General features: G+C 40.4%; 1 protein-coding gene across 1 annotated transcript in view; it reads left to right on the top strand.

The window, feature by feature from the left end:
* The first annotated feature begins 3,412 nt into the window (after nucleotides 1–3,412).
* The window catches only part of RHOJ (ras homolog family member J), a 114,022-nt gene continuing 104,923 nt past the window's right edge, over nucleotides 3,413–12,511 (top strand). The window contains exon 1 of the mRNA XM_053603061.1: nucleotides 3,413–4,012. Within this exon, the coding sequence (XP_053459036.1) occupies nucleotides 3,835–4,012 (178 nt within the window). The 5' untranslated portion in view covers nucleotides 3,413–3,834. The remainder of the gene's footprint in view (nucleotides 4,013–12,511) is intronic.

The raw sequence follows: 12,511 nt of genomic DNA on the forward strand, positions 1-12,511 counted from the left end.
CATGGGCAGAAGTCAAGGGTGAGTGCAGGTGTCCTCACAGATGAAACTGCAGTACACGAGCATCTTGGTGATGATGACTCACCCCTCTCCAACGGAGGGGCAGGTCCAGTCCAGACCAGTCCCAGGACAGCCTGCTAAGTTTTAGCAGTGCCTTCATTGATCTTGAAGTTTAGGCCAGAGATAGATTTGGGTCAGGATCCCAGAACTACACAGCCCCTTCTGACGCTCATCGTACCCACCACCGGTAGAGGCCAGACTTTCACATTAGCTCCTGGAAGGGCTTTCTCTAGACTGACAGCCAGGAGGACGAGGCTGGCATCCTGGAATCAGTGGAATCACAGCACATCTCACATGCCTCAGACTGGAGTCGGGACAATCTCCTACACAGAAACAGAGTAACTGATCCAATTGCATTACTTCCCCACGTAACTTCTAGAATTAAGAAAGAAAAGCAAAGAACAGGAGAGAGAGAAGAAAGGAAAAGAAAGCAAAAAGAGAAAAGGGGGGAACGTGGTTCTTTTATTAAAGTCGCAATAAAAATGGAAGCAACCAAGAGTCAGAATTTTATGCACGAAAGCCCTATTGGCATTTGGGGAAATTCATTTGAAGCCAGAGCTCAGAGGACAAGAGAAAGACACAGAAATAAAATCTCTTGAAAAAAGCAGAAAACATCACTCAATAAGATTTCTGGTAAATTTGTGTAAACTTGGTGCTTGAGGTAAACCAAGTAATTAATGGCTATGTAAGCACCACTCAGTCATTTATAGGGCCCAGGATCCAAAAACCACAAGTGACTGGTAAAGAATATTTTAGCAAACAGCTTTCGTCCCACTTTGGAATTGAAGCGTATTCTTGACCATTCTACTGGGTAGGTAATAATTCTGGGGACTCACGGGACCTGTGAGGAGGATGCTGGATTATCTTTACATTTTTTTAAGATTCTGTTATTTTCAGGTCAATTTTTAATATTCAAAAAGGTTTATCCTCATATGGACAATGGGAGTCACATAATCAGCAGGCTGAGCTTAATGTTTCATCATTTTAATAGGTTGTCTCCAGAGTTTTCTCCATAAATATTTAATTTGTAGGACAGTAATAGAGTTTGTTTGGGGAAATAGAGCCAGCATTCTCAATGGCCATAACCCATCTTTGCATACAATCCAATCTGGCAGAGGTACTGATCCTTCGTGTTAGAGGTAAAGGTCCCATCGCTGGGTGCTTCAAGCCCCCTGAACATCTCAATTCATAGTCCACATAGTAGTGTCAATGACCTGAAGAATCTGTCTGATGCTACAAGATTCAGGTTATACAGAAATGTAAAAATTTTTTCCTTAATCCAATTTATCAAATTTTTCTTAGGCCAGGGCCTATTTACAGTGTAGAAACACAGGATTCCAGTTTCCCAGGCTGGACAGGATGTTTTAGAACCAAGTATTACGTCACATTTACTGCCCAAAATCAGGGATGAGGTCAAAGGAAGAACCCCGCCCAGGCTCTGCCAGACACGTCTCATCCCAGTGTGCTCACTGCGCTCCCAGTGATCTTCTCCATCTTCAGGATGAGGTTCTTAAAACCTCATCCAATCTTAAAACCGCCAATCACTCTCTCACCTGCAAAGATTTGTTTGGCAGCCAGCTTTGTACTCAAGCCCTTTTTCTAGAAGTATAACCTAAGTTTTCAAATTGCAATTCTATTATCACATAGTCTAGGTGTTCCAGGTAGACTCAATAAGAGTAAAATTATATAAATCGCACATGGTCATAGATGTCTGCAAATGCTGCACTAATTATAAACAGTTCACCTTCATGTTATAAATATCACCTCGACTAAGCTATCTCTGGCTGTCATTCATGCTGTTGACCAATGTTTTATTCCTTTCTTCCTGACCTTCTTGTTAGCATGGGCAGGGAACTTACTTTGGCCAATGAGTTTAAGCAGAAGTACCACCCCAGGAAGGAGCTTTGAGAGTCAATGACTGCACCTGTGGTTCCTCTGCCACAGTGATCAGCAATGTTCTCAGCCTGACTACTCTATCAGCCTAGATCCCTGAATAAACATGACAACATAATTCTCAATATAGATACCATGTGAGCAAGAAATATACGTATTTTAAATCACTGAGTTTGGGGGCTGTTCATTACTGAAGCATAACCTCACTGAGATACCATAACCTAACTAAAACATCACCACCTCACAGGAAAGAAATACTGGAACACTGAGCCCTATAGTTAATGTCACTGTAATCCAAACATAATGAATTTGGGACTATAGTTATTATATAGGGGCACACATACAGGATATATGGATATATATATGTATATTGTTGAGAACCACTTTGCATTAATAAAACAGAATTCTCTCTCATCTCCCCACCCCTCCAAAAAAAAAAAAAAAATCTCAAAGCAATCCGAAAATCTGAATTCTTCAAAATCAGTGTTCAAAAAAAGAAATAAAAAGAAAAACAGAGTTCTCCCATTTTGACCCTCTTGTCAAAAATCATTTGCAGAGTTCCACTTCTTTTCTAAGACCAAGTACATTAATCTAATGCAGAGCTTCAAAGAGGCTTCATTTTGAGTGACCTAACAGACAAATAAATTAGCTGCCAGTGGCTCCTTTGTAACTGACAGGGGCCAGGCTGACCCAAGGGGAGAGGACAGGCAAAGAGAGCATTGAGGACCTCAAACCAGCCCGAAAGCCATCCACCCTCTTGTTTTCAAGCGTGTTAAGTCTGAGCCAAGCACATGTGTGTTTATTCACTAATAAGAGAAATGCAAACGGCCCACATCTGATTGATTTCTTATGTGCTACAGCCATAGCAAATGTTTGTGTCCGGGATACATCTCTGAGTGTTATGCTGAAATGTAGCCACCTATAAAAACCGATCACACCCATTATCCCTATGACCTAAAAATATATTCCCTCAGGACAGTTTTCTTCTTTACTGCAGAAAAGAATCCCTTAAAGTTTCTGATGTGAGTAAAGAACTGTTCATTTTTAACTTGCAGAACTTTCAACTGGTGACTCAGTGAGGGATGATGTCATGTGTTATCCTGCGATGGCTGGGGTGGTTCTCTCTGCTCACTCAGACCGGTCCCTGTTTCTACGGCAGAGCAGTCCTGCCCGGTTTCCAGCCTGTCCTCAGCGTCTTCCCTTCTTCCCGGCCAGTCAGGAGCAAACAGCCCCACAAGCAGCAGATGAGACAGGAAGTCTGACAGCTTGCGTCTGCAGCAGGACCCCTAGCGCGTTCCCACTCCATGTCCTGGCATGGTGCCCCAGAAGTACAAACACACACGCACAGAGCTCCCATTGTTGCAGCCTTCCCCAGTCTTCCCCAGCCCACTGATCCTAATATGGAATGCAGCAGGAAACCCATGATTTCCTGACACTCCGCAAGCTGGAGGAAGCCAGGGGAGAAAACTCCATTAAAAAGCCCGGCTTTCCTCCATGTTAGATGTGAACTGGAAAATGGGGAAGATTTAGCAAAATTCTACCTTCAGTCAGGCTGGAAAGGGGAAGAGAGCAGAGTAAAACCCTCAGACTGCTGAAATTTCTAGACTGCCGGGAAGCCCCCTGGAATTCTGTGAAAATGAGGGTCTCTTAACTCAAAACTGATAGAGGGAAAGAACAGGACCCCTTCTCTAATTCCTCCCCAGGGTGTGTTACCTTTCTTCACCAGTATGGTAAGAGACAGGGCCTGTCCCAAGCCCGGCATGCCCGTGTGAGCCAAGGCACCCCAAGTGAGGCAGAGTGAACTCCAGCCGGCACTGGCTTCCTGCCTCTTCATGTGCTTTGGAAGGAGCAGCAGCAGGAGTCTCGGCAGCTGGGGCCGCAAGGATGGACAGCGGGGAGAGAACTGACGGCAGCTGTGGCTGCCGTGGCCACGACGAGAAGAAGATGCTCAAGTGTGTGGTGGTTGGGGACGGTGCCGTGGGGAAAACCTGCCTGCTGATGAGCTACGCCAATGACGCCTTCCCGGAGGAGTATGTGCCCACTGTGTTCGACCACTATGCAGGTAAGGAAAGCAGGGAGCTCTCTGCACCCTGATGAGCCAGGCGGGAGGTGATGCCCAGCAGCAGAGAGAGGGGCCTGATTCATGTCTAATGTCAGTATCGGCCCTGCCTTGGCAGTCACCGGGGGGCTTGGAGTATAACATACAACTAAGGGCTTGCCTGGGATTGTTGGAAGAGCAATCTGGGCACCAATTTGTATAATAACCCCTTTCCCTTCCTTAAAACAAATCATTAACACTGGGAAAATATCCTGACTGCTCTCTAGATTTGGAGGCAAGAGATTTTACTCACCATTGCTCCGAAGGCCATTAACTTTTTATCGTGAACATTTTTAAATGCAGGGTAATTGCATCACAATTCTTTGCTAACAAAAAACAGAATCTCCACTAGGCACACAGAAATGAAATAGTCTCGCTGCTTTTCACATTCTCACCTCATATGATTCCTACATGAAAATGCTAAGATTAATTTTTAAAAATTGGTTTTTTCCTACAACTATTGATGCCGTGATATTATGCTTTTCCTGGGGCCATAGATGGGAGGGGGAAGTAGTTAAAAGTATTAGTCAAGCTGTAATTTGGGTTAACAGCAACATTTCTTTTCTTTTTTTTTTTAATTGTTGGGGATTCATTGAGGGTATAAGAAACCGGGTTACAGTGATTGCATTTGGTAGGTAAAGTCCCTCTTACAATTGTGTCCTGCCCCCAAAAGGTGTGTCACACACCAACAGCAACATTTCTAATTAATATATCTTAAAAGTAAAATTACAAATACAAATAAAATCTGAATCGTTTTTAAAGTATGTCCTGAAAGGACAAAATGAGCATGAAATGTTTGAAAGTGTAACAGTTGAGATACTGTAGCCCCAACTTAAGTCTTTCACTGGATCTTGATTTTGTGAGTGTTCTAAAGTTTGTGAGTACACTTGTCAATGTGACAGCCTTACCTAAATCTTTCCACTTCGATTCTTAGTTTTTTCTCTTACTTTCCAAAACAAATCTTAATCGGTTCATGCAGGGCAAGCGGATGAAATTCTGCAAGCAATGATACCCTAAATGTTATAACTTTCTGGAACGCAGTGATTGGCATTGTGAGTTATCAGAGATTTGAGATTTTTGTAAGAGGAAAATTTCTCTTTCTTCACCTTGGCTTTAGGATAGGTTCAGCAAAGGAAAATGGCCCACAGGAAACCAGTGTGAGTGTTTGCTTTGCTATGCGGCCGTTTGAAATGCTCCTTCCAGAGGAAGTAGCTTCATTTCCAGAGCCAAACCATCACCTAAGTCTCTGCTTCCTCCCACATTTACGTGATTTATGACAGTATTATAGCAAACAGGAAGACAGCCACAGTAAGTGTAGTACGTCTTTCCCAGCAGGTTTTTCTATATTTGTAGTAATTAAGGGCTAATTTTAATGCTGGCTTCCTTAAGCTTTACTGAAAATATAATGACTATGTCCAGAAAAGAACATTTTAATGAGAATAGAATAAAGAGAACAGGTTGACATCTGTCTCAAGAAAAAAACTAATTCTAAAATTTGTGGGTCTGTGCCTTGAGGAAGTTACTCAGACTAACTTCATATATATATATATTATAGTTAAAATCATAACTGTATGCATTTATGGGGTACAATGTGATTATTTGATATAAATGTGGAATGCTTAAATAAAACTAATTAACATTGCCATCACCTCTCTTACTTTTTGTAATAAGACGTTTTAAATTTACTCTTGTTATTTTGAAATATGCCCTTGGAGTTACTCAGATTCTTACCCTGAAAACATCTTGGCATAAGTTGTTTACTCTTTACCTTCTTTCTGCCAAGGAAGGGAAAGAGGCTATTCCTTATTTCAAAAACTTTTAAGTCAAGGGTAGAACCTGAAATCTACTAAAGGAATAGGCTTCAGATGCTCATGAAAATTACATATCCAAGTTCTCATGTATTGCGTGAACCAATTACAGCTTGGTGTCAGGAAGAAAGAAAATAAAGCCATTTCTAGAGATAAAGTCGGCTGGTTAAAAGAAAACACATCAGAGAGGTCAAAGACTGAGCCCCAGCTAGATTCCACCAGGCTCGAGTTATTTTATTTCAATGATGTGCAGACCTGCTATTTTTAATTCAAAATAGTAAGGGGTACAAGTGTTTTAGGTCACGTGGATCCCTGTTGTTATGCTTGAGTCCTGACTAAAAGTGTGCCATCACCCAAATAATGTTCCCAGTGCCCATGCTTAGTATTCTTTAATCATTAAAGCACTTTAAAGATTTTGGCTAGTGTATTATTTTAGCTCCCAAGAAATCACAGCAAACATCGCCACAGCATTGCTTTTCGCACACTGAGCTGCTTTGATTTACACTTTGTACCTCTTTACATACATAATCATCTCACTCGCTTTCAGTAAGGTAGAAGGGGAAATGAAAACATCTGGGATCGTTAACGAAGTGATCATTTCTATAACTGGAGGGATCTTCTCCTCTCTTCCACCACAAAAACTGGAGCTCTTTTTACCACTACCCTCCTTGTATGTGACCTGCTCGAACACAAATCTTGAGGCAGTGACAGGATAATCCACCACTAATGTCCTTTCTCCATTTGGCTCCAGTATCCAGTTCCTGTCCCATGGACCCACTCTAAAATGATACTCTGCAATTGAGTTACTGAGACTTTAGGACGTTGCAATTTTAAGTCAGAAGAAGCCTATACTTGGAAGATTTTTCACTAATAACTGCCCATCCCTGGAAAGTAGAAATATCTCAGTAAGGTTGGAAATACATGTGCTCTGGATGGGGAGCTCTGACCCGCACAGCCAGGTTCTAATACTGGCTCTAGCGGTTGGTGTGGGGCCTAAGGCAAGTTACTTAACCTCTCTGTGCATCAGTTACCACAAGTGAAAAACAGGGACAACAAATGTGTTAGAATCTTTTTCAAGAACAAAATGAATTACCACATGTGAAGTTCATAGAACAAGACCTTATATGTGGAGTTAGGTACATGGTAGTAGCTATTATTAGCTACTGCATTATAAAGTCTCCACATTTGCACAAAGCTGTGAAAGAAACTAAAATATATATAAAGATAAAGAGTACAACAAGGAAAAAATACAATCTAAGAATACCCTCCAGGAGAGTAGGGTGTGACGGAGGGTATGTACTGCCCTCATGAAATATTGATAGTCGGCATGAGCGTTGATAAGTAACAAATATGTCTATGTAGTAATGGAAGTGCGATGTTAACTTGGGAGGGGGAATATTAGCCCTGCATATGTGAATGGAGAAAAACCAACAACCAACTAGGAAAAAAACTGTTTTAAGTTTTATGAATCCTGATTTTATCCCTTCATCCTACCGACCAGAATCCAAAAGGACGTCTTCTCCATGTAGTTTTCTTTGACTCCTCAAGAAGAGTTTCTTGCTCCATCATCAATCCAGCTCTAGAAACTGGTTTACATCTCTAGGCTACATCTTCCCCCATCATGTAGTAATTTATATGTTTCCTCGTTTTCCCACCCTCACTGTGCTACAAGCTCCTTAAGGGAGTGGGTCATATATTATCACATCCAGCGGTCAGGTTCTCACTCCTCATCTTGGGAGGCTTTTTCATGTTTTGTTACTCCTCTTCTTAAAACACTTTCTCGATTTGCTTTCTGGGACAGCACATTCCCCTGGTTTTTATTCCGCTCACCAGCAGATCCCTCTCCGTCTTTCCTGCCATCGAATGTTGGTATACCTCATGTTCAGTCCCTTGTCCTCTTTATTTATCCTCATACCCTGGTCGATTGTAAGTTTCACGGCTTTAAATATAATTTACATACTGATTGCTCACAAATTTACATATCATCTCCCAAAGCCCCTGAAACTCAGACTTACATACCCAGCTGCCCACTTGAAGATCTAAATAGGCATCTCAAATTTAACCTGTCCAAGCAGGTGTTTTAATTTCCCCAATCTACTCTTCTCCTCATCTTCTCCATATAAGAAAATGACCATTATTTTCCACTCAGTTGCTGAGAACAAAATGTTTGGTATGGACTCCTTTCTTCTTTGATAACACCTCCTCCCTCTCCCTTCAAATCATGAGTCATCATTCCTTCCTCCTACCAATCAGCTCAACATTCAAAATACACCCCAAACCTGACGACTCGACACCATCTCCAATGACTTTACTCTTGTCCAAGCCACCATCATCTCTCATCCAAACTACTAGAATACACTCTCAATTCCCTGCTTCAAATCTTATCCCGATAGTGAATTGTCCACAAACCTGGCAGACGTGATGTGGTCCCGGCTGTTTCTTCAACCTCATCTACTAACACTCTCTTTTTCCGCATTTTGGCTGTAGCCACACTTGCCATCTTTTCAAAAAACTCCTTCCTTTGTTGATGAGTTTGCATTTGTTCTTACCCCAGTTTAAAAAAAAAAAAACAGAGCTGAGCTCAACACGTAGTAAACTCTCAATAGATAATCACTGACCAAATGAATGAGCATGTCAATCACATCAGACCCTCCAGCATTTAGATGGGTCCTAGTGCATTAAAACTTTGATGAATAAATGAACAAATTGCTGGTCCAATAGATATCTCTTTAGGAACACACACAAAAGTACTTATTAAAGTCATTATATTTTTGAACTATTTTGTTCACATTTTAAATCATCATTTTATCTCCTCTGTAAACGTAGTACAGCATTGAATCTTCTCGACCTACAGTGTCACATCTATGCAATAGTGTAACTATGATGTGTGCATGTCACTTGGGACACCCCTGTTTGCATCATGTTCAAAAGCTGAGTTAAATTTGGGGCAGCCCACCCAAATAGTTGCAGCTTTTATATACAAACCATGTTCCAGGGTAACCCCAAGTTTGACTGGGCCTAGGACTCAAGGGTAGTGGCAGTGAGGTGAAGGTGGAAGGGTCACCTGTGTCTGTTACAAGTGTACCTAAGAGGCTGGGTGCCTGTAGCTCAGTGGTTAGGGTGCCAGCCACATGCCCCGGGGCTAGTGGGTTCGAACCTGGCCCAGTCCTGCTAAACAAAAAATAAAAAATAAAACAAAAAGAAACAAGTGTACCTTAGAAATGTTTTTGGGCCTTTCTTTCTACTCCCTTCCAGGGATGATTCAAGATGTCCTAATGACAAGTAGAGGTCTCAAAGCTTACCAACATTTCTTCTCCCATCCTATCTGTAGCCTATAATTAGCTTTGAGTTTTTCAGCAGACCCCTTGCTGATAAAATAGTCTTACCAAATAATATTCTCTATGACATGTGACATAAGGATAAGACTTCCAACTTGATCAGGTAACATGTAAACTATACAATTCATCCACATAACAAAAAAAAAAGTGCCCCCTAAATCTATTGAATTTTTTTTTTCTGATTATAAATTTACTACAAGTCTTCGGTCATCAAAACAGCATAGTACAGGCATAAAGCAGGCATACAGAACGTAATTGACAGAAAACCCCGAAATAAACCCTCACAGAGATGGTCAAATGATTTTTTTTTTTTTTTTGAGATAGAGCCTCACTCTGCTACCATCTTTTGAAAAATTTTTAAACAATACTTGTAATTTGAGTTTATTTAGATTGCATGTTGAGTCAGATTGTGTGCAGGTTTGTAAGTTGGGGGACATGAGTGTGCACAGCCAGCAGATTCCAGATGAAACCTGCTCATGATGCACTTGATTCACCATTTCCATCATCTTCTGTATTAAAATTCATTTTGCCCATGGATTTTTCTTCCTTCACCCATCCCTCCTAGAGTTTCTTCATCAAAAGCCATCAAATTTGGAAAATTACTTTAAGCCACTATTTGCAAACCCAGGCTGCCCATGACGGAAATTAACACAATTCATGGAGAGGAGGAAAATGCAGTTACTTTATCAATTGAGTGAGATGTAAAAGAAAGCTATTTTCAGAAAAAGCTGACAGTCGGTTCTAACTTTTTCCACCTAATTCAGTGGCAGTCAGATAGACTCAGTCACAACCTTACTGTCTAGGGTGTGGAGGCAGTGACAGAGGGCAACCATGTCCAATCTACAGGGAGACAAAAATGACATAAAAACAACAAAGAGTGATTAATGTGAATGGTTTAAATTGTCCTCTAAAGAGGCACAGGTTGGCTGACTGGATACAAAAACTCAAGCCAGATATCTGCTGCATACAAGTATCTCATCTTACATTAAAAGACAAATATAGACTCAAGGTGAAGGAATGGTCATCTATACTCCAGGCAAATGGAAAGCAGAAAAAAGCAGGCGTTGCAATCCTATTCGCAGATGCAATACGCTTTAAACCAACCAAAATAAGGAAGGATAAGGATGGACACTTCATATTTGTTAAAGGTAATACTCTAGCCGGGCGTTGTGGCAGGCGCCTGTAGTCCCAGCTGCTCGGGAGGCTGAGGCAAGAGAATCGCGTAAGCCCAAGAGTTAGAGGTTGTTGTGAGCCGTGTGACGCCACGGCACTCTACCTGAGGGCGGTACAGTGAGACTCGGTCTCTACAAAAAAAAAAAAAAAAAAGGTAATACTCAATATGATGAGATCTCTATTAATAATATTTATGCACCCAACCATAACGCACCTCAATTTATAAGAGAAACTCTAACAGACATGAGCAACTTGATTTCCTCCAGTTCCATACTAGTTGGAGATTTTAACACCCCTTTAGCAGTGCTGGATAGATCCTCCAAAAAGAAGCTAAGCAAAGAAATCTTAGATTTAAACTTAACCATTCAACATCTGAACTTAACAGACATCTACAGAACATTTCGTCCCAGCAAAACTGAATACACATTCTTCTCATCAGCCCACGGAACATACTCCAAAATCGACCACATCCTGGGCCACAAATCTAACCTCAACAAATTTAAAAGAAATAGAAATTATTCCTTGCATCTTCTCAGATCATCATGGAATAAAAGTTGAACTCAATAACAACAGGAATCTGCATACCCATACAAGAACATGGAAGCTAAATAACCTTAAGCTGAAGGATAGATGGGTTATAGACGAGATTAAAAAGGAAATCACCAAATTTTTGGAACAAAACAACAATCAAGACATGAATTATCAGAACCTTTGGGATACTGCAAAGGCAGTCCTAAGAGGGAAATTTATAGCACTGCAAGCCTTCCTCAAGAAAACGGAAAGAGAAGAAGTTCATAACTTAATGGGACATCTCAAGCAACTGGAGAAGGAAGAAAATTCCAACCCCAGACCCAGCAGAAGAAAATAAATAACCAAAATCAGAGCAGAATTAAATGAAATTCAAAACAAAAGAATATACAACAGATCAATAAATCCAAAAGTTGGTTTTTTGAAAAGGTCAATAAAATAGATAAACCTTTGGCCAACCTAACCAGGAAAAGAAGAGTAAAATCTCTAATTTCATCAATCAGACATGGTAAAGATGAAATAACAACAGACCCCTCAGAAATTCAAAAAATCCTTAACGAATATTACATAAAACTTTACTCTCAGGAATATGAAAATCTGAAAGAAATCGACCAATACTTGGAAGTACGCCAAATACCAAGACTTACCCAGAACAAAGTGGAAATGTTGAACAGGCCTATACCAAGTTCTGAAATAGCATCAACTATACAAAATCTCCCTAAAAAGAAAAGCCCAGGACCAGATGGCTTTACGTCAGAATTTTACCAAACCTTTAAAGAAGAACTAGTACCTATACTACTAAACCTCTTCTAAAATATAGAAAAAGAAAGAATATTACCCAACACATTCTATGAAGCAAACATCACCTTGATCCCTAAACCAGGGAAAGACCCAGTAAGAAAAGAAAATTATAGACCAATATCACTAATGAATATTGCTGCAAAAATATTCAATAAGATCCTAACAAACAGAATCCAACAACATATCAAAAAAAATTATACGCCATGACCAAGTCGGATTTATCCCATGCTCTCAAGCCTGGTTCAATATACGTAAATCTATAGATGTAATTCAGCACATAAACTAAAAAATAAAGATCATATGATTCTCTCAATTGATGCAGAAAAAGCTTTTGATAATATCCAGCATCCTTCATGATCAGAACACTTAAGAAAATTGGTATAAAAGGGACATTTCTTAAACTGATAGAGGCCATCTACAGCAAACCCACAGCCAATATCGTATTGAATGGAGTTAAATTGAAATCATTTCCACTTAGATCAGGAACCAGGCAAGGTTGCCCATTGTCTCCATTGCTCTTTAATATTGCAATGGATTGCAATTAAGCCATTGCAATTAGGGAAGAAAAGGCAATCAAGGGTATCCACATAGGGTCAGAAGAGATCAAACTTTCACTCTTCGCAGATGACATGATTGTGTATCTGGAAAACACTGAGGATTCTACTACAAAACTTTTAGAAGTGATCAAAGAATACAGCAATGTCTCAGGCTACAAAATCAACACCCATAAATCTGTAGCCTTTATATATACCAACAATAGCCAAGCATAAAAAACAGTCAAAGGCTCTATTGCTTTCACAGAAGTGCCAAAGAAG

The sequence above is a fragment of the Nycticebus coucang genome, chromosome 9, assembly GCF_027406575.1.
Source record: "Nycticebus coucang isolate mNycCou1 chromosome 9, mNycCou1.pri, whole genome shotgun sequence".
Classification (NCBI taxonomy): domain Eukaryota; kingdom Metazoa; phylum Chordata; class Mammalia; order Primates; family Lorisidae; genus Nycticebus; species Nycticebus coucang.